The sequence below is a fragment of the Sturnus vulgaris genome, chromosome 6 (assembly GCF_052056855.1).
Source record: "Sturnus vulgaris isolate bStuVul1 chromosome 6, bStuVul1.hap1, whole genome shotgun sequence".
Taxonomy (NCBI): domain Eukaryota; kingdom Metazoa; phylum Chordata; class Aves; order Passeriformes; family Sturnidae; genus Sturnus; species Sturnus vulgaris.
In genome coordinates this window covers 41,517,264-41,539,076 of record NC_142248.1, presented here as the reverse complement: position 1 = coordinate 41,539,076, position 21,813 = coordinate 41,517,264, and the positions used below count along the sequence as shown (strand labels likewise).

General features: G+C 45.8%; 2 protein-coding genes across 3 annotated transcripts in view; both read left to right on the top strand.

The window, feature by feature from the left end:
- MTHFD1 (methylenetetrahydrofolate dehydrogenase, cyclohydrolase and formyltetrahydrofolate synthetase 1) overlaps nt 1-11,747 on the top strand; it is a 39,645-nt gene extending 27,898 nt beyond the window's left edge. The window contains exons 19-28 of the mRNA XM_088166320.1: nt 1,213-1,281; nt 1,816-1,927; nt 2,098-2,237; nt 2,651-2,692; nt 3,697-3,797; nt 4,518-4,695; nt 5,064-5,171; nt 6,370-6,522; nt 10,552-10,649; nt 10,830-11,747. Coding sequence (XP_088022446.1) covers nt 1,213-1,281; nt 1,816-1,927; nt 2,098-2,237; nt 2,651-2,692; nt 3,697-3,797; nt 4,518-4,695; nt 5,064-5,171; nt 6,370-6,522; nt 10,552-10,641 — 993 coding nt within the window. The 3' untranslated portion in view covers nt 10,642-10,649; nt 10,830-11,747. The remainder of the gene's footprint in view (nt 1-1,212; nt 1,282-1,815; nt 1,928-2,097; nt 2,238-2,650; nt 2,693-3,696; nt 3,798-4,517; nt 4,696-5,063; nt 5,172-6,369; nt 6,523-10,551; nt 10,650-10,829) is intronic.
- A 2,529-nt stretch (nt 11,748-14,276) lies between these two features.
- Nucleotides 14,277-21,253, top strand: AKAP5 (A-kinase anchoring protein 5). 2 transcript variants are annotated; one of them, XM_088166322.1, is made up of 2 exons: nt 14,277-14,545; nt 15,887-21,253. In XM_088166322.1, the coding sequence occupies exon 2, from the start codon at nt 16,517-16,519 to the stop codon at nt 18,911-18,913; it is 2,397 nt and encodes a 798-aa protein (XP_088022448.1). In that variant the 5' UTR covers nt 14,277-14,545; nt 15,887-16,516; the 3' UTR covers nt 18,914-21,253. The 2 variants fall into 2 exon arrangements, with proteins under 2 accessions (XP_088022448.1, XP_088022447.1); XM_088166321.1 differs by lacking the exon at nt 14,277-14,545 and adding an exon at nt 14,658-14,721.
- The last annotated feature ends 560 nt before the right edge of the window (nt 21,254-21,813 follow it).

Sequence of the window (21,813 nt, the reverse complement as noted above, 5' to 3'; positions counted from 1 at the left end):
GGCTCATGGTGTTAGGACCATGTTACCCACTCCTCATGCAGGCAGAAATGTGATTGCAGAGACCAGACTGAGTCCTGCTGCTGTGATGCAACCAATGTCAGGAGTGTGCTATCAGGAAGTGCAAAAAAAAATCCGGGAAGAAACGTGGAATCAAAAACTGACTACAGGTTTTCAGAGATGGGATGCATCAAAGTGCCACTGAGCGACACGGGTCTGAAATGTCGCCATGGAAATCTTGCTCTGCAGTTTTCATTATTGTGGAGATGACTGAAGTTTAAAGCTTATCCATTAAATGTTAAATAAGCTTTCATGTGGCAAGATTGAAACTAATGAAACAAAGCGGTGAATGTCTTATAAAGAAATAGTCTTTCATATCTTTGAGTGCTGCAATTCAGTTGAAATTGAAAGGGAAGAAAAAGAGATTATGGGTCAAGGTTTTCATAACTGCTGTGAACATTTGGCTCAGGACTCATGACAGCAATTTTAGTTAACTTTTGAAAGTGCTGGATAACAGCTGGTTTGGTTCCACTGGACTGTCAGTCACAAAAATGACCAAACCCTCCTCTTCTCTTCCCAAAGCACATGGGGATGAAATCACAAGCTTTTGTTACACAGGAAGCAGAATTCAGCAGGGTACATGACTGCACCTGGGAGGAAATAGGAGCTCCAATGTTTGCCTTTCATGTCAGCCTGGTTGTTTTCATCAGCACACAGGTTCACTTTAAAAGTTATTTCTGCTCAAGAGACTTGAGCAGGCTGTAGCAGGTTGTTATGACATTTTAAGGCCAGCATGTAGACCAAGTTGCTGAAAAGAAGGAAGAAAATCCAGGACAAGTGCACCTACAAAATCTAAGAACTTTTCTTTGTGCTGGGCTGCAGCACACCATACTTACTGAGAGGTTACTCCCTTGCTGCTCTTATCTGCTAAGCTTGCCATAGCATAAAAATATGAATTAATTGTTCTTGATGCTTTTGCTATGAAGTGATGGCCCAGCAAAGTCACAAGCAAAAGGCTGCTCCTACCAGAAATCACAGATCCTCTCACAGGAATGTAAAGGTCATTTTTCTGCTTTGCCCTGACTAGAGTTAGTTCTTTGTTGAGCAACTGCTGGTTCAAAAGCCCACCAGGACAAAATCAGAGCCTTTATACTGCATAGGAGCCATCTCAAGGTCTTGGTACATCTGGAAACTGGTTTTCATTTTTTCTTTTAGGGAGTAACTGGAGCTCTGGCCGTCTTGATGAAGGATGCTGTAAAACCAAACCTCATGCAGACATTGGAGGTAAGCACAGATGATTTGCTTCTTGGCTCTGAGAAGGCACTTAGAGTAACTGGTTTAGTTCATTCATCACAGTCAGTGGGGATCTGCTCAGCTCAGAGTTGGGGGTTTACTGTGGTTTTGTGCTCAGGGCTAGGGTAGAGGGCTGGGTTCCTTCTAGGTCTGCCACTGGCATGTGGGATGACCCTGACGAAATGCATTAAACTTTGCTGTGTCTTTGGTCTGTTGTCTTTAATGTCAGGATGTGTTTTGGGAATTTAAATGGTGTGGATGAAGGAGAATGACAAAGAGTTGCTGGGTTTTAGCCATCCTTTTCCTAAGCGGATTAATACCTCCACTTGTGGAGATTATAATAATCCTGTTTGCCCTGTAGTCCTTACTGCTGATAACAAATGTCTGATCAGAAGGCTTTAAGATCTGTCTTCTAAAAGTATTTTTCTTTACTTTCAGATACCACAGTACTTAGCTCCTAACATGCTGCATATTTGCAAAATTGCACTTTCTGATTTTCTCTTTCCTGCGTCCCGCTTGTTATAGGGAACACCAGTGTTTGTTCATGCTGGACCTTTTGCCAATATTGCACATGGGAATTCCTCTGTGTTGGCAGACAAAATAGCATTGAAGCTTGTGGGTAAAGATGGTTTTGTTGGTAAGTGTGGAGTACTTTTGTTTACTTTTGTTTTGGAGGGATCTGCTTTTTTTCATCATTAGGCTTTTTAATTTTTTTTTTCTTTGGAAGAAGTTTCTGATTTATATAAACAGAGTATGATTTGTCCACCCAGAAATCTTTCACAAACTCGTTTCTATTTCCTACTATAGTTACAGAAGCAGGATTTGGTGCAGACATAGGCATGGAGAAATTCTTCAACATTAAGTGCCGTTATTCTGGTCTCCGGCCTCATGTGGTGGTGTTGGTTGCTACTGTCAGAGCTCTGAAAATGCATGGTGGAGGACCTGCAGTAAGTACTGGGGAAGGTTTTCAGTAGGCCTGAGGGGCTGTTCCTGTTGTTCTGTTCCAGTCACTTAAAAGACCTGTAGCATTTGATCAGCTTGAAATTCCGAGTTGTAAAAGGAATTGATATTTCTCTGTTGGTCAGCAGTTTAATTGTAGAATGTTACAGGGTCATACCTGCTTGTTTTATTGCCCTAGTGAAGTGCCTGCATGCTGGGCCTCTTGTAACAGTCCCAGAGTGAGTCATGTATTTTATCATGCAGTCTCTTTTTTTTCTTCCTTTTATTTTTTTCGTAGAAATAAAAACGATGAGCATGGAGTAAAATGTTGTATCTTGATACCATTTGATAAGAATCAAGTGGGAATTGCTGTCATGGATAAAAGTCTTATGGGGCTCCATTTCTTTCCCTTTTTCCACAGGTCACTGCTGGGGTACCTTTGCCAAAGGAATACACAGAAGAGGTAATCTTTAAGCTGTTGTGACGTGGTCACGACATGTTGGTGTCATGCAGTGCATGCCTGGATTATTAGTGTGTCACTTATTTAGCTGCCACAGAAAGGCTTTTTCTTAGCTGTAATGTTCTTTTCTTTTTAATGATGTTACTTTGGCTCTTCTCGTTCAAACATTTATTGTCCTTGACCTAGCCAGTGTTCAGAGCTTTTTTCTTCTCCTTAACTCAGGCAGTTGTCTGTGTGCTCAGTTTTTTGTAGTAATATCTATTCTGTTTCCCCAACCTTCTCAATGTGGAGTAATTGCTTAGCTGAAATACTGTCTCTGAAAATATCCAGAGTGCCTCTCTAATTACTCTCTTCTTAGCAAGTTTTTGTTTTTATCCCCCCTTGTTTGCAAACGAGGAAAGTGAACTAAAGTCTCACCTTCCATCCTTATGCCTTGAGTGGTTGTGTACCCTTGGATAACTGATCAGGCTCTTTGCACTGCTGCAGCTCTTTCACTCGTGGAGCTTCTGTGTATATTGTCCTTTGCATAGGAAGGAATGAAATGTCTGAATTTCCATGAATAGTCTCTGATGCTGCAAAATGTAAATATATGTAAACTGAAAGCTGTTGCTACAGACTTCAAATGGATGTCATGAAATTCACTGCTGGTGATATTTTATATATAAAGAGAAATGCATCAGAGAGGAAACTGAGGCTTTACTGAGTGGAGTTAATGAGAACAGGTATTAACTTTTTAAGCATGACAAAAAGTGATGAAAAAGGTTTCTCTTAACCTTGACTTGGGAGCTGAAACCAGTGATCATTAGAAATAGTCATTCTTTTTCCTGTCTCCTGTCCAAGAGCTTGCAGCGGACTGGACTGTTCCGAAAGCAACACTGAGGATTTGCCTTTGTGGTTTCATTCCCATTTTGACATTTTTACCATTAGCTTCAAGATTTAATGGGTTTGGAACAAAAGTTTCCCTGCCCCTGATAAAATATGCTTCCTGCTTGCTTCCTTCTTTACAGAATCTTCAGCTGGTGGCAAAAGGCTGCAGCAACCTAAACAAGCAAATCCAGAACGCACGGATGTTTGGTGTCCCCGTGGTCGTGGCTGTCAATGCTTTCAAGTGAGTGAGCTGGGATGGGGAGGTGATGCAGGGGTGTAACATTGTGGCACTTCATATACTCTGTTTGACACAAACTCTTGTTTTCAGTACTGTTGATGTGTTGTTGGCAGCATATCCATAGAATCATAAAACCATAAGATGGCCTGAGTTGGAAAGAGACTTAAAGATCATCCAGTTCCACTCCCCTGCCATGAGTAGGGATACCTTTCACTAGGCCAAGTTGCTCAGAGCCCCATCCAACCAGGCCTTGAACACTTTCAGGAACACTTTCAACACCTGGGCAACCTGTTCCAGTGTCTCGGCACCTTCACAGTAAAGAATTTTTTTCTAGCATCCAATCTAACCTACTCGGTCAGTTTGAAACCATTCCCCTTGTCCTGTCACTACATGCTCTTCTAAGAAGTTTTTCTCCAGCTCTCTTGTAGGCTCCCTTCAGATACTGGAACACCACAATTTTGCATTGTTGGAAAATCCATGATTTGGGCTCTGCATGTTGTACTGCACAGCAAACAACCACTATGTGGTCTTTTTATGCAGCAGAAGTACTTTGAGATGTGGTGTTAAAGCTGATGCCAACCAAGGAGAAGGCTGTGGTGGATAACCCCCGAGCAGCTTTCTGGTAGCTGTGATTTCTTTGGACACGTTTTGATCTTGACAAGAACAAACATGCATTTACTGTGTGTGCATTCTGGTACAGACATGCAAACTTTCTCCTTGCAGGACAGATACAAAGGCTGAGCTGGCCCTTGTAGTACAGCATGCAAAGGAGGCAGGAGCATTCGATGCTGTGGAGTGCACTCACTGGGCAGAGGGAGGAAAAGGAGCTCTGGCCCTGGCCCGAGCTGTTCAGAGAGCATCCCAGGCCCCTAGCAACTTCAGGTTCCTCTATAATGTGGAGGTAAGAACTTGCACTATTACAGAGATGCTTCGTTTATATCAGTTGTTTTCACTAGCTTAAGTTGCTTAGGGCTGTTTAAAAGGCTGAGAAATTGAGAAGAAACTTGGTGTTAGAATTGAAACATTGATTCTAGGAGTCTCAAAGACCTAGTTAATTAGTTCTTACTGTTTTGGCTACCCAATGAAATATTGAAACATGTTTTGAAAACCCTCAAATTACTCTGTATTTTGTTCTACAGCAAATGGAATTAAGCCTTATGTCTGTAGATGTGGACTTGACAGCACGTGGGGAGGATCTGAAACTGCTGTGATGCTGCAGGTCTTTGTACTTTGGCCATGCTGACTTGCCTGTCTTTTTTGTTTTTCTAGCTGCCTGTTGTAGATAAGATCAGGCTTATTGCCCAGCAGGTCTATGGGGCAAAAGACATTGAGCTACTTCCAGAAGCACAGGAGAAAGTTGCCCTGTACACCAAGCAGGTGAGTTTTCCACATCACTTGGTAGCAGTGGTGCTTTTCATTCAAAATTAACTCACTGAATGGTGGTGTTCAAGCTGTGTTTGAAGGGAATCCTCACTCAAATCATGTCCTTATCCAGGACTCATTAAATGCTGCTATGGCAGAGGAAGAAAAGGATATGGGAAAGGAGAAACTGACTTTGTCTTCTGGTGAGGAAGACAGAGCTCACTCATGGGGCCCAGTACCACTTGGTACCCATCTGTGATAGTTTGGGGGAGAAAGGGTAGGAGGATTTAATGATCTTTCCCTACTATACTCTCCAGTCTTTCAGCATTTAGAGAATTAGGGAATTACAAGTCATTACGCTGGTTTTAAATAGTCTCTGATTATTTTTTCATCTTGTTCCATTGAGATCAAGTTCCACTAATCAGTTTTTGAGTCCATGTGGATTTTTGCAGTCACAATTATGTTGGGGAAAGAGTTCTGTGGGTTATAGAAGATTTGATGTGGAAAGTTTTTTAAGTTTTTGAACCTGCCATCTGATTATTGAATTCAATGTTTTCTGGTTGCTGTGTTGCTTTTGCTCTTCTCTAGCATGACATTGTGAATTTACCTGCTTCTTGTGTTATCAAAAGTCTTTGAAAAGAAAAGCAATGTGAAGATTGGCAATTCATTGGTTGCAGTGTGCTGTAACCAATTTTTCTTTTGCAGTCCATTTACTACTGGCATATATAGCTTCTCACTTTCATGCTTTTTATATATTCCTGTACAAGTCCATCAAAATCCCAAAGGCATGTAATTGCCACTTCGTCACTATCTGCAATTGTATTGATCAAACATTTCTAATTAACTGACTTCATCTGAACAAAAATTAACTCTGAGCTGTTGAACATTTTGGGAAGAGAGTAGGAAGTAAGTTGATTGTCAAGTTTGTATATGCTGCACTTCCATACCATTAATTTTTTCCTCAGCTGGATGTGTCAAGGGACATGGTGGTTCTTTCTTTACTATTGAATGGGGGGTGGGGAGAGAATTTAAGAGAGAGGGAATGGGGATGTAGAATGATCAGTGGATCTGACAGGCTGTGGATGAAGCACTTGTAGGGGAATAAAATGCCTGATGTCTGCAGAGAATGGCACAATAGAGCAATTACATTTTTATACTGGAAAAATTACTGTTTTTTCCACTTATGTCATTCCTTTTCTTTCTCTTTTCCCAGGGATTTGGAAACCTGCCAATCTGCATGGCTAAAACTCACTTGTCATTGTCTCATGACCCTGAACAAAAAGGAGCACCTACAGGTTTCATTCTGCCAATCCGAGACATTCGGGCCAGCGTTGGGGCTGGATTCTTGTATCCGCTGGTGGGGACGGTATGTGATAGCTGTGGGGTGGGGAAAAAAGCTTCATGTGCAATCCAGGAATCACTTCCTGTTAAGAGTCTTAAATTAGGAGAGTCCTTGTCATTTGCAGTTGGTGTTGTAACAGTCCAGTGTATCTATCCAGTGTAGATTCCTTAATAGGGGTTTTTCTCAGGGGGAAGAGGGAGGCTGAAATAGACATCTGACATTTGAATAATTAGCAAGCCCCTGCTGTATCCCTCAGGTCCCACATCTCTCTTTTCCTCGATTTTGAGAAAAGGGTGAGCTGTGTAGTTAGTGAATTGTAGGAACAGGAGTCTGGTAGAGGAAGAAATCCTTGGCCCACCTGGTTGCTGTTGTGACTTTGCATTCCTGGTGAGAGCCCTTTGCAGGTGACCTCTGTGTACACCTGTGGATCAGGGCAGAACAAGGCAACCCCTCCTAAGCTTACGGAGCAGATGCCTCTGGATGAGACACCTCCAAAGCAAAGCTGAGCTGTGCTATCAATCATTCATCAGGCTCCCCTCCACTTCAGTTCTCATGGTTTTGCTGACCATCTGTTTGCTGTTCAGCCTGCAACAATTCCAACAACTCATTTTACTGTGCCCTTGAGTTTTTAGTTTCTGTTCTTTGATATGATTGGCATAATTTCAGCTGAGAGGGAAGACAGTAGCAACAATGGAAACAGGATCCTGGAACAGCTTTGATATGAATTGCCTGGCAGAAAGATGAGCTATCTGCAAAATGAACCCACATTCAGGTTTGCATCCATCAAAACTACACTAGGATGAAAGGATCCACTGGAAATCTTACCTGGGGAATCTATTCTGGGCAAATGTTGAGTATCTAGTTAGATTACCTTAGGGCATCAGGCAGTTGGAGCAAGCAGCTCTTTTTCTTGTTTACTAGGCTGAACCTTTTTCTGAGGTCTTCATGGCAACATGTTTGTTATACTAACGTTTCAAAAGTATTAGGGGTGCATGACTCAGTTGATGAAGTTTGCTGATTTAATAGTTGGATCCTCTCTTCCTTCAAATGCTAGCTAGATCCAAATATTGGCTGCCTTTTTCTTTTATTTCTTAAAAAAATAAAAGGTAATAAAAGGTTTCCAGATTATCCAGCATAAATAAGGTAACCACATCCTGATTAAAGTCTGGCTCATCTATGTTCTAAAGATTAATGTGTGTTTTGGGATAGAATGAAAGATAGCATGCCTGTTCCTGTTATAAATGGCATTTTTTGCAAGCCAAGATTTAGTCCAAACAATGATTTATTTTATTATTTATTTCGTAAGCATTGGAGAAGGACAGGGTACACTGCATTAATGAGTAAACAAGAGAGGGATGTTTTCAGACATTAAAACTAACATTTTGGCTCTTTTTCTGATGTCTTTAGTTTCTGTGGAGTTGGACTTTTTCCTTTCTGCTCCTGTAACCCATTTCCTAATGTTTGCTTGGCCATGTAGCAAATCATGGCATTAATTCTGCCAGAGTTAACAATAAGTCTTCTGGCTGGGATGTGATCACTCTTCTGTGGTGTCTAAAGCCCAGGGAATGGATGTCCTTTGGAGAAGCAATCTGGGGCATTTTGAATCAGATCACTATTTTAAACCCATTCAGCAGGGGATGTGTTAGCCTCAGAATAAATTTTTGGCAGCAGCCATTGAACTGTGAGCTGAAAATGCAACAAATACATAGCTCTATGCAGAAGCTTTTAGGATAAATGTGAGGTGAAATTAATCACCGATGTGTGCCTATTGTTGTCTGAAGTTAATCACAAAGGCACGTCACGCTTTATTTTTTTCTCAGCTTCTGAATTTTGGAATTTTCCTTTCTGGCTCAAAGTTGAAACTTTTATACCTCCATGAAATACTGTGAGATTTTAAAGGAAATATAATTTCAAAGGTTATCTAGATTTAAAGTGATTTATTAAAATTATTTAGAAATAAATCATTGAAGTCAGATTGATTTGGTTTCTTTTCTGGTGCTGCTGCTGAATGGCAAACAATTCTGTTATTCAGTTCTGGTTTTTTAGGCCCTAAATGGCATTTATTTTGAAAGATCCACAAGAGCAACAAATAATATATGTTTGGTTGGTATTAGTTTTATTTGAAATCTTGCAAGGGGTTTGATTATACCCATGTGGTTTCTTGTAAGTAAATAGTGTGAATTGCCCTGTATTCTTTTTGAGCACATGTGGTATTAAAGGGGAGGAGGATAAATGAGAAAAAGTTCATTCCTTCAGCTCTGAAAATAGCTGAGTGCATGAAGCATTGTAGACACTTGTACAGAAAATTAGTAGCCTGGATGGAAATTATTCTGCACTGCATGGAAATTTGAGGTTTAAGCAGACTGCCTTGAAGTAATAGATAGCAGAGTAGCCACTGTAGGCTGCCCTCTGGATAGGAAAGGAGGAAAAATTGACTGTTCATTTCAAATTAGAAAGTGCAAGAAATGGCAAAGTCAGGCACATTTTCAGCACCTCCTACTCTATTGAATGTCACTCTCTCAGCTCCTGCTGTGGCCCTCTGAATCTGGAGGTGGAGATCTGCAAAGCTCCACGATTCTCCAGTGGTACATAAATAAATAGGAAGTTTCTTGCTCTTCGTGGCCAGAGACTGGGAGCTGAGAACAGGAAAACCCTTCTGGGCACTTTGAACCTCTTAATACTTCCTTGAGATGTTCTTGAGAGCAAAATATTTATACAGCTGAGCTCAAAGACAAGGAATAGGGGCCCTCTCTGTGGACCCTCTATTCTCTGTGTGAGAAAGCAGTGGCTCTCATAAAAAAGCTAATGCAGCCCTAGAATTCATTACAAAGAGGAGACTTCAAGTGATTTTTGCCTCTGCATAACCCATAAAAGATTTGCAGTGGTACAGTACATGTAGGACTGGTGTTAGCACTTGTAAATGGCTAAGGAAAATGGGCTAGGACTTCAAAAGCTCCCTGAACAGTTTTGAGAACTGCAGAGAAGACCTCACCAACAGAGCTTTGTGTTCTTGCTGCTTAGCTTATTAGCAAAAGGAAGATGGGGAGGTAATTTGATTAGCGTGCAAAATACTTGCTCAGGGAGAAAATACCACGTTGCCAAAGAGATCTTTAATCTAATGGAGACAGGCATAACAATACTGACTGTGAAAACTGAGGCAGGGTGATGCAGATAGAAAATGAGACCTTTCAAGTTCTCCCTTTTTAAAAATGCACTTAATGACCACTGACACAAACTACCAAACATGGTTACAAGTTGTCCACCCATGTAGAGTCTGTGTTCAGCCTGTGTGTGCTGCTGGGCTAAATGCTGAGTTAAGGGAGGAAAAATGCTGTCAGATGCAAGAATAAATCAGGCCAAGTGTAGTTCCTGCCAGCCTTGTGTTCTGCATCCCTGAAACTGAGTACTCGGCAGTGGGACAAGTGCAGAGGACTGGCCTGAGGCATTAGGGCTGGCAGCTGCTTTGTGAGCTTCAGTTCTGCTCCTGCACAGCCTTTCTGAGCATGTTCCAGTCAGAACTGACTTCTTCATCTCTGCTTTATCCAAGTTTAGAAAAAACAGAACAAACTCCAACCTATTTAAAATGTCTTCTCAACAGAAATTATTCCTAATTACTTAACATGTCTAGTTCTAGATTCTCAAAGAATTGCAATCAACTGAGGCTTTACAGCTGGCAAATTTGTATTAAAATTTGTATCTTCACTTTAGTACCCAGAAAACTGCCAGAAGTCATTATCTCATCACAGCAAAGTCCGTGAGTGCTCCTCCAGCAGTGAACTGGTCAGCTGCATAGCCAAGTACTTTGCCAAATCTTGGGCTCAGTTACTTGCAGCTGCAGAAACCAAACTTAATTCTCATCATAAAAAGCAAAAACGTCATATCTGTCTACTGAGGCAGGAGTTCCTGGTTCTCATGGGGTGCTTCAAAACAGTCCATGATTATCATTATCTGGTCTGTTAGTGTTCAGGGAGCTGTTGCCATCCAAGTCTTCATTATTGGATCTTGTACACAGAATGCTGCTGATGCTGCTTTAACATTCTCTCTGTTGTCCAGATGAGCACTATGCCAGGACTTCCTACAAGACCCTGCTTCTATGATATAGACCTGGACTCAGTGTCAGGAGAAGTAAATGGGCTCTTCTAAAAGGAAAGGTTGGTGCCTTCTTGAAGACCTTCAATATTTGGGCTTTATTTTACAAAGATCTTGAGATAATGGAGTTAAGCCAATCCCATATTATGCCATATGTTTCCAAATGACATTTGATTGTAATTCAGCCTGAAAGTTGCCTGCAGTACTATATAATAATAATTACATTTTATTTTTGTTTTTAGCTCCCAGAAGAACACCTGATGAGTCATGTAAATGGAACTGTGCTCTGATCTTTTTTTTTAAGTCAGAACAAGATATCAGTGAGAATATAGTGAAAGAAGTGACTGGAAGGAGGAGTGCCGAAGAATCAACCACTAACTTTTAATCTGTAGTAATTTTTAAACTGCTGTGTTCCAGGCTAGTTGGCATGGAGCATATAAAGCATACTTCCTCTACAGACCTCCTGCTTCATAATCATAGCTGAAGCACAATACAGAAGCTTGGGTTTAATGACCCCTTTTGATTCGGTGACATGATTTTAATAATTAAAAATCCTAAAGCTGGAACTGTTTGAAACAGTCTTGGGACTTAATTGTCTTAAGCATCGGGGTTTTGCAGCATATATTATCTTTAAAAGTCTTGTTGGCTGCAGTTTCCCATTTGCCACGTGGAATTCTCTGTTCCATTTCTTGTGCTTCGGGAGAACCTGCTGTGCCCTGACACTGCACCAGTGGCATTTCAAAGGAGCAAGGAGGAGCCCCTTCACTTCCAGCACCCTGCCAGTGCTTACCTGCCTGCTGCTGTGAGTTATTCCTGCAGGCACCTGAGCCACATCAGATACCCCAAGCCCAGCTGGGACTGCTGCATTCTTCTGTCAATGGAATGAAACCCCTGGATATCAGATCTGGAGCGACTGGGTCCCTGGCCCGTGTCTGTGGCTTCTACCAAATGTGTCCTTTGAACCATTTTCTCCTCAGCCATAAGTGCAGTTACACCATTGACAAGCCTTGTTTCTGAAGGTATCTTTCTGGTCAATAGAGACAACATGAATAGTGATCAAGTGACTTGTAGCAGGTTTTGTCAGCAGGCCAAAAATAATTTTGTAACATGAAGATTGCATTGCTGCCAATTTTTTAACGAATAAAATAAACTGGCAAATACTTCAAGTGCTTTTTGGGTTTTAATGTATGCACTGAGATTACTGAATTAAAATTTATTTCTGTGATTAACTGCACACAACAGCAATCCTTGTATTGACAAGTAGGATGATTATTGCAGTAGTAAGTAGCCTGCAATGCACCAGGGTGTGTGTTTTAATCTGGTTTCCTTCCCTAGATGATGTATGTCATCTGTAGGAAATAAACTACCTGAATTATTCTGTGAATGTGAGATACTTGCATCTGACTGCAGAATATCTGAATTAACAGTTGTGAGGCCCATCTGCTTGTATCACAACTGGATCTAAAACCATTCCAAATTTGGTGAGAACTGGGAGGATCAGGATGGAGGTGTTCACTAACGTAGGGGAGCATCTGTAGTACACAGATACTGTGTGTATGAATATATATATATATATGTATATATATGGAGGGAAAGAGATCTCGTCAGTTAATTAAGAGGGGAGAATAATTATATAAAAGTTACCTGCTTGTGACACAAGCAAACAGAATACTTTAAATAGTCATAAGAGCATTTGAGATGCATTCACAGCTTCCTGAAATGTTCCTTTTGAGGTTATCCAGCCAAGGCAGCCAGGAGTGCAGGCACAGTCCCCTTGCAGGGGATCAGAGGGAGTTCTCCCATTGCTGCCCAGCCCCCAGCCTGGCTGAAGGTGCCTCTTCACCTGCAGCTCCTGGGCCCAGCCTCCCCTGGAAGCAGGGTGCCAGAGAGGATGCTGCCAAGTCTGCTGTCAGCTCCTACGTTTAATCTTCCCTGCTACACTGCTTTCCTGTGAGTGCTCTGTGTTCCACCTTCGTTTTATGCTTATGAAAGATGGGATAAGTGCAAATTTATGCTAAGATTAGCCTCCTTTTAGTTTAGCATGAGATCATAGCCATGTGCTTGAGAGAGATGGTTCAAGAGGTTGCTAGTCCCCCTCCTGCAGTGAGGCACAGCGCCGGATCAGGCACGAGCTGTTGAAGGGTTTGCTGCACAACAACAAAGCACAAGAGCCAAAAAATAGCCCCAAGCAGCTCCAGAGATTAATGGGGAATGTTTCTAACCTGCACTTCCACCCTCTCTCTTGTCTTGCAGGATGGATACATAAATAGGTTATTTTTTTAATACTCTCCTTTGCAGCTAAGGGTGCCAGCTAGGTTCTTGTCCTGTCAAATAGGACACAGAGGACACTTAATTTCTTCTAGCTAAGTACTCAGTGGTTCTCTTCTCCTCCGGTTGCTTAGAGAAAAAACGAATTATGTACAAATTTGTTTTCAATGGGCTATTTGTGGGCCTGGTCCTTAGCTGGTGTTATGGCTATCTGTCCCCCGTGCTGTGCTGTTGTGAGAGTACTGCATCACATCCTGTAAGAAATAACACATTCATGTTTTTAAGTAGTGCTGGGGACAAGGAAGAGGAGAAGGTGTTGTTTGGTTGGTTTGTTGCATGTCACCAGCACCACACAAAGAAAAAAGGATCCATCTGGGCCAGGATCTTCTGTCCAGCTTACTCAACTTCTGACCTTTGCTGACCCTGCCTTTCATTTCCCTTTCACCACAGCCATTGGTGTTACCATCTGACCCTGGAGTGTCAGGAATAATTGGATTCCATGCAAAGTGCTCCCAAGGAGATTCAGCAGCTTGCCTGCCTCACACCACTGCATTCCCCAGCCTCACATTAGCCATCCTCCTTGTCTGCTTCCCTGCCTCCAACTGCAAGGAGGAAAAAGCTCCTTGCATTATGGGGCCTCACTTGGCTTTAATAAAGCAGTGGATCATAATTAGAACCCACCACCCACCTCAGGAGAGAAGCTGTTTCCAAATGAATTTCATTATCCTGAGTGAATGCAAGCAAACACATCTCAGAGGGGAGCTTTAGAAAGGCAATTCCTTGTGAAGCTCAATGCACTTTTTCTGCCCTCCTGGCTGGCATTTCAGCTCAGCTAACTCGTTTTGTATACCTTTTTTCCCATTAAACAGCTGAGGAGGGTTTTTTTTCTAAGCCTGGCCTACACTGGAAGCCACTTGCAAGTTGAGAGTGCTGCTTTGCTCAGTTTCTCGTGTGCAAACATGCTGTGAAGCAGTTAATGTCTGTAAAGCCTTTGTGGGCGTCAGCTCCCCGTGGAGATGAATGGGGACGTTTGGGCATCTCAACTCCAGTTTTCCTGTAGTTCATCAGCTGCACTGGGTAGTCCTTTTTCTGGAGGCTCTCCCATCAATCATCACAGCTGGAAACTTGATTTTTTAAAGTCAGATCTCAGCTGCTTTGGAGAGAAGAAAGGCTCCGATGAAAAGAGGCACTTTCTCTGTGTTTTGCGAATGGATTAGTTTGAAGCCAGGAGCTGGCTGTCCTTATCTCCACCTCCGAAGGTGTAGCTCCTGCAGCACCTCCAGCAGCGAGTGCTGAAAGCTGTGAAGGTTTCGGGTGGGACACAAAAATCAGCTGCTAAGAGCAGGACACCCTCCCTTCCCACAAAGGCAGGAAAAGCCCAGCGGTCCCTCCTTCCTGCGGGGTGCGCTCCGGGCTCCCTTACAGTGCCTCCTGCTGCCATTGGGATCCAAACTAAAACCGCAGCTCCATTTCTGAGAGGACCTTTACCTCGAGCTGAACTTCATGGTTTTGGGGTCTGCAGCAGCTGTGCGCAGCCTGGGAGGGGACGGAAGGTGACCGTGCCCCACCAGGAGGGCTGTCACCCTCCAGAAGAGCGGTGCTGTCCCTCCACAGGGCACGAGAGGAAAGGGATGCTGATCGGCGAGCAGGGAGAGATGCTTTCCCGCGGGAGGAAGGAGGCGGCGAGCAGGTGCCGGGGAGCCGTGCCGGGCCGGGCCGGGGCGGGGGGCGGTTCGGGGGCCGGGGGCGGTTCGGGGGCTGCCGGCTGAGCCCTCCCCGCCGGCCCGGGGGGCGCGGCTGCGGCGGAGGCGGCGGCGGCAGCGCAGCCGCGGGAGCGGAGCGGAGCGGGGCCGGCCCGGGCTGCAGGTGAGGGCTCGGGGCTGGGGGCTCGGGGCTGGGGCTGGGGCTGGGGCCGGGGGCGGCTCCGCTTCGGGAGAACCCGCGGGGGCGGTGACACGAGCGGGGTGCCGGGGCCGCCTCCGCGGTCTCTGCGCTCGCAGGGTCCGGCCGGTCGTGGGGGGCTCCCCGTGCCCGGGCGGGTCCCGCTGCCCGCCCGCCAACGCCCCCGAAACTTGCCGGGGGCGGCGGAGCCGGGCGCGGGATGCGCTCGGGGCGCCGCTGCTGCGGGTGCGCGCTCACACGGCTCTGGCAGCTCCGCTCGGCTTCCCCTTAAAATAGTCTAATTAAAATAATAATAATTTTTAAAAAACCCAGATGTGCTGCGGGGGAAGCGTGCCCCGGAACCCCCTTTTAATCACGCTACTCTGGAAAAGCAGAGCACGAAATGCGGTGTAAAGCCTTGCCCGGAGCCCCCGAGCCCGTCCTGCAGAAGTTGGTCTGTTTGTGGTGACACCTTTTTGCATTGTTCTATCCAAAAGGTTCTGATGATGTTTCGAAGCAGAGTTTTTCTTTTTCTTCTTCTTCTTTTTTTTTTTTTTTATGCTAAGGTTGACACACATCTTACAACATCGTGTCTTTGATGAGCACACACGGTGTTAATTGAGGTTGCCATGGGAGGCATGCACGTAGTATAAATAAGCTGCCTTCTTGCCATGTGATTTCGCTTTTGTATTCCTCAGGCCTCCTTTTTGTATTCTCTGGTTTTGCATATTGTCATATGGTGCATTAAAGATAAAAATATCTGCTGTCTCAGGGTGTAATTTCCCTAGCTGGAACTGTAAGTGCATATGGAGCAGTGGGGAAAGGATTTAGCAAACCGTAGGAGAAGGAAATATGTGTGTGCCTGTGTAATAAGTATTCGCCATAATATGGGCAGTTATATTGAAAAAGTCCCTTTTTACTACATAAAATAGCAAAACAGTACTTTCTGGGGTGGAACATCACTGGGTTGACATCTCGTGGCCTTATTTTGCCTTTGGATATTGATGCTAATTAGTGAAAAAAAAAAACTACTGTAGTGCATCCAGCACTGGTCTGCCTCCCAAAATGAAATGTTTAGAGAAAAAAAAACCTTTTAAGTACTTTTTAAAAATTTCTCTACAGTTCTTATCACTCATTTATTGTGTTCCAGATAAAAAGATGAAAGCCTCGGTCATGCTTTGCAGCAAATTTCATGTAACACGCGAGGGGAACTGAAGCAGAAACCAAAGCCAAGGCAAAGCAGCATCTGACCTTGTCACTGGGGGGCAGAAAACAGCCGCTGGTTCCACTGGTGCTTCAATCAAGCTCCCTGGGCAATGTGGAATTGCAGAGAGCTCACAGAGTGCAAGTTCCTTCCAGGTCCGTGGGGTGAATAAAAATTGTTAACTCTTGGCTTGATTTGTCATCCTTTGGGGGAAAAAAAGGTATGTCAGACTGGCCTTTATACAGTTAGACCAAGGACAGCTGGAGGTGGGTTGCTCCAGAGATGAGAGTGACTGAGGCCAGCAAAGCCAAGGAGAAGCCTGTTCAACTCCACATCTACCCGGGATTCCTTGGAGAGGTGATAAAGTGAGTAATAAGGCGAAGTGGGAGTTCTAAAGTGGATGCGACAGCTCCAGCAGAACTTCTTCTCACTGCCACATTGCTCGTTACAAAGCAGCTAACGTTTTTTGGAAATCTATTTGAGGAAAAAATGCACTTTGAGCATCTCTGCAGTTCTTGTATCTGAAGCATTGATCAGGAAAATCGGCAGCACAACACCAACAAAGGGGAAGAGAATATGGTGAAGGCAGCCAAGGAAATTCAAATGGAGAACCCAAGAGAGGCAGAGAGTCCCAGCACAGGGGCCACATGTTCCCCACCAGAGGAACAAGCAAAAAAACCTTCCATGCTCTGTTTTAAGAAGCGGAAGAAGTCCTGTAAGAAGGGGCTGACTGTGAAGGATGAGTGTGAAGGACCCTCAGAGGAGAAAAGCCAATGTGTCAGCACTGACCAAGAGGAGGGAAAAGCTTCCAATCCATCACAATCCTCCAAAGGAACCTGGGCAGCCATCAAAAGCCTTGCCAGGCCTCGGAAAAGGCAGAAGTCCTCCTCACGGAAGAAGGTGTCTGATTCCCAAGTGCAGCTGGAGGTGGATGCCGAGGAGAGCTGTGCACAAGACCTCCCGAAGAAACGGGTGAGCTCTGGGGTGAAGATGCCCTGTGTGAGGTTCTCCAGAGGCAAGAAAAAATCCAGCCCCTCAGAAGCAGTGGAGGAGTCAGAGGGCAGTGTTCAAGCAAATGAAGTGATGGGTATTGTGAATAAGGCTAGTGAGGAGCCAGAGGATTTGGCCCCAATGGACAAATCTGAATCCTTCAGCCCAGTCTCTGCACAGGAGGAGCAGGATACCGTGAAGCAGGACCAGGATACAGTGAAGCAGGACCAGGATACAGTGAAAGAGGACCACGATACAGCAAAGGAAAGTGACACCTCTGTTGGGAAGAGTGAGCCCTTGACAGAGCCCACAGGTGATGCAGAGGAATATTCAGAGTGCACTGTTCAGCTGGAGATAACTGATTCAGAGACAGCTGATGAAACAGCCCAGGACAAACTGCAGGAAGGGAGCCTACCCCAAACCACTGACAATGTGGAGGGCGGGGAAGTTGCTCCCGAAACACCTGAAATCACAGAGTGGCAGGAAATCCCTAATATCTGCAAAGAGATGCCTGAAAGGGATGAAATGGAAAAGGGCATAAATCTTTCTAAGGAGTCCAAAGCCGAGGAGACTGTAACTGGTTTCAGTGAGGTGGCATCTGGAGGTGATGCAGCAAGTGTGCAGGAGGCAGCAAGGGTGAAGGATGCAGTGAGTGTGCAAGAGGCAGTGAGTGTGAAGGATGCAGTGAATGTGCAGGATGCAGTGAGTGTGCAAGAGGCAGCGAGTGTGCAGGATGCAGTGAGTGTGAAGGATGCAGTGAGTGTGCAAGAGGCAGCGAGTGTGAAGGATGCAGTGAGTGTGAAGGATGCAGTGAGTGTGCAAGAGGCAGCGAGTGTGAAGGATGCAGAAAGCACACAGGATGCAGTGAGTGTGCAGAATGCAGAAAGCATGCAGGATGCAGTGAGTGTGCAAGAGGCAGCGAGTGTGAAGGATGCAGAAAGCACACAGGATGCAGTGAGTGTGAAGAATGCAGAAAGCATTCAGGATGCAGTGAGTGTGCAGGAGGCAGCAAGGGTGAAGGATGCAGCGAGTGTGCAAGAGGCAGCGAGTGTGCAGGATGCAGTGAGTGTGCAGGATGCAGTGAGTGTGAAGGATGCAGTGAGTGTGCAAGAGGCAGTGAGTGTGAAGGATGCAGTGAGTGTGAAGGATGCAGAAAGCACACAGGATGCAGTGAGTGTGAAGGATGCAAAAAGCATGAGGGATGCAGTGAGTGTGCAAGAAGCAGCGAGTGTGCAGGATGCCATGAGTGTGCAAGATGCAGTGGGTGTGAAGGATGCAGTGAGTGTGCAGAATGCAGAAAGCACACAGGAGGCAGTGAGTGTGCAAGAGGCAGCGAGTGCACAGGAAGCAGTGAGTGTACAGGAGACAGCAAGTGTGCAGGGTGCAGCAAGTGCACAGGAGGCAGCGAGTGTGCAAGAGGCAGTGAATGTGCAGGATGCAGCGAGTGTGAAGGATGCAGCAAGCATGCAGGATGCCACAGGTGTGCAGGATACAGTGAGTGCACAGGATGTAGCAAGCCTGAAGGATGCAGCAAGTGTGAAGGAGGCAGCGAGTGTGCAAGAGGCAGCAAGTGTGCAGGAGGCAGCGAGTGTGCAGGAGTGCTCCAGCCAGAAGGTATTAGAAGCGAATGCAGGTGCTGGTGTCAGCATCATCATCACCATCACCGAAGCTGAGGACTCTGACAACACCGACTCTGACCAGGCCTATGAGCCATCCCCAGTTTTGCACCAAAAAAGGCAAAAAGGGAATAAAAAAACAAACAGGAATGCTGAGGTTGGTCAAAAAGAGGGCTCCGAGGCTGATGGCGGTCCCCAGGCAGAGGAGAAAGGTCTGGGTGACCAGGGGCACAGAACTGGGGAGCAGTACGAGTTGCTCCTCATAGAAACCGCCTCTTCCCTCGTGAAGGCGGCCATTCAGTCATCCATAGAGCAGCTGGTCAACGAAATGGCCCTGGAACAGAATAAACACAACAGCTTTCTGTGATGGCAGCCTTGCCCCAGAGAGAAAGAGGAGAGGGAGTGATTTCAAGCTCCATTTGGCCTGCGGGGTGTGTGGAGAAGTCGGAGAGCTCCCGAGGCCGAGGTGTAGTTAATTCTGCATGTTCAGTTCAGTTCAGTTCAGTTGTGTGTCTATGTGAAACAGATCCTGGGATGTGGGCATGCTCTGCTGAGTGCAGTGTGTCCCCTGGGGCTGCAGACAGCGCCAGTGACCACAGCTGTGGAAAAACTAAGGTGTTACAGTGACTGTATTTTCACTTATTGGCACATTTACGTCAAGGCCACATTTCTGCCGTCACCCATGCCCTGTTTCCCCGCTGTTCATGCTGTAGATCTGTACATTCCTTGTGTTTGAAGAAAGGTCCTGAAAGGCAGTGAGTGCCTGACCTTCTGCTGGGCTGGATTTGGGGCACTCTGAAACAGCTGGAGGCTTTATTGCAGATGAGGAAGAGGGAAGTGTCTGCAATATTAACATGAAAACATCAGTGCCAGGCTGTGTTTTGTGCTGTGAACAGGCCCTCACTGGGCACAGGCACCAGGACCCGTGGTCACTGCTGTCACACGAAGCCAGCGGGTTCCAGCGAGCTCTGTCCTTCACTGGCCTCCCCCCGTGTCACGACACACGAGCAGCATCTCCAGACACGGCAAAGCTCAGCATCAGCCTCGCCTTGCTGACCCCGGGCTGTGTGAATGCCAAGAAAGCGGCAGCGCCTCGTTTGCTGGGGGAGCCTTTCTCGCACCATTGAACTCGACGGGCACAATTCCCTGCATCGGGCAGGATTCCCTGCATCGGCACAATTCCCTGCATCGGGCATCCTGGCCGTGGGAGGCAGCCCCTCTCCTCCCTCGCCTCCCTCCGTCCCCATCCCGGTGTCGTGGTGAAGCTCTCCTCGGATGTAGCATATCTTTTATACATGGCATGTGATATAAATAGCAGTGAGCTGCATGCGTGTTAGCAGTCAGCATAGTTCGGGAAGCTGCAGTGTGCTGCCGGCGCTGGGATGGCTTTGATTTGGTCTGAGTGCCGCTGGCATCCCTGGCTGCTGGCGGCAGCCTGTCCCGCACCACTCCCCGCTCGCCTCCTGCCTCCATCCAGCCCAGCCATCCCTTGGGAATCCTGCCTTACGCCCGGCTCGCTGCCACCAGGCTCTGGCACGCCATGTAGCTCGCTCTGAAACATGCAGGGAAATGCTGGAGCAGTCTTACCAAAGTCCTCAGGGAAAAAAAGAATCCAGACATGAAGGCCTGAGGACATGGCTGGAAAATGCCTGGACAAGCCTACAGCTGCCAGACCCCCGAACTGCCCTGCCCGAGGGGTTTGCACTGGCTGGCGTGTGTGTGTGAGCATCGCCCATCACCCCCAGCTAACCTGCTCTGCAGGAGAAAGGAGCCTTTCAATAACACGGGATTGCATCTGCCTGGCTGGGATTTGCATCCAGCTGTGGCCAAGTGTGTTCCTCTGAGAAAATTCTCCTGCGTGTTCCTGAGCCGGCACAGAAATAGCAGCAATGGCAATTGCTCACTGACCACGTGCTGAGATTCCCCTTGCCAGCGCAGACTTTGGATTCCTGCTAAAACACAGGGGCTGTTCCTGTCCCTCGTACCTGGTGCACATTGTTTTAAACCTTGATGAAACATCTCCTCGATGTCACGAGAGGACAGCAAGCAGCAAGAGCCACGGCTCATTTCTGCGCAAGCAAAACTTAAAAAAAAACCCAGAGGGTGGTAAAGAAAAAAAAGTGTCTTTTTTTTTTCCTGTGAATTTGTTTATTAAGCTATTGATAATTCAGTGTGCACAATTTTAATGGCTTTTTACTTCACACCGGTCCTTCCAGGTATTTTGCCATAGTTCTGGAAAAGGGACTTTTAAAGGACTTTTAGATGTACCTTTGGAGCTGCTGCAGCACCCAGGAAGAGCCATCCTGATGCTGAGAGTGGCTCATGGGATTACACTGGGCACTCTGGCAGGCTGCTGCTGAGCAAAGGGCTGCAGTATTGCTGTGGCATCCCACTGGATCAGCTGCAGAGGAGGATGTCCAAGCTTTAGTAAATAAACACAAAATTACCCCACAGGGCCAGGCTGTCTTCCTCTGTCAGCCTGCTAAGCTGTTTTGGGAGGATTTTGTGTTATTTTAATATTGCCTTTGAGGCAAAACACATCCTCAAAAACAGGAGGAGAATTGCTGAAATGCTTGGTCCAGCCCTGCCCTGCGACTTGCTCCGTGTCAGGGGGTTGAGTTTGCATCCTCTCCTGTAGCTGTTTTTCCCTCTGTTACAGCTGTACATAGAACTGATGATTATTTCATTAAAGCTGAATGTACCTGTTGTTTTCTTGCCTTGTGTTTGAGTGGGCAGCTATGGAGAGATTTTTATGTGAAAGGATTAACTCACAGTGGTGCTCCGTTGTGTCCAGCTTTTTCAGGCAGTCATACAGTGAGTAGAGAGAAATCTTAATGTTGGTGGCAGATCCAAATTCTTTGGAGGTTTGCTCCTCCTCTGCCCTTTCCATGACATTTCCTTTTGGTTGATGGTCAATGACTTCCACTACAGAGTCCTGGCTGCCCAGAGACTGCTGTAAGGAATGTGTGAAGGATCACAAATCTCTGGCAGCTAAGAAAAGCCATCCTGCTGCCCCATGGGTAAATTCCCTATTAGATACCCCGTGGCACCAGAGAAAAATGTTTGAGGCTCTGCAGACTGGCAAACCCCACTGCCCATGGAATGGCACAGTTCTGATTTCATGCAGGGGATTTGGTTTGCTCTGCAAACTGCTGGCTCCTGCTCCCAAGTCTTGGGATTGCTGTTTTCAGGTGCACTGTTTGGTGCTGGCAGCGTTCAGATTGGGGCTGGCATTTTGGGAGGGGGAGCAGCACATTTGGTGCTTTG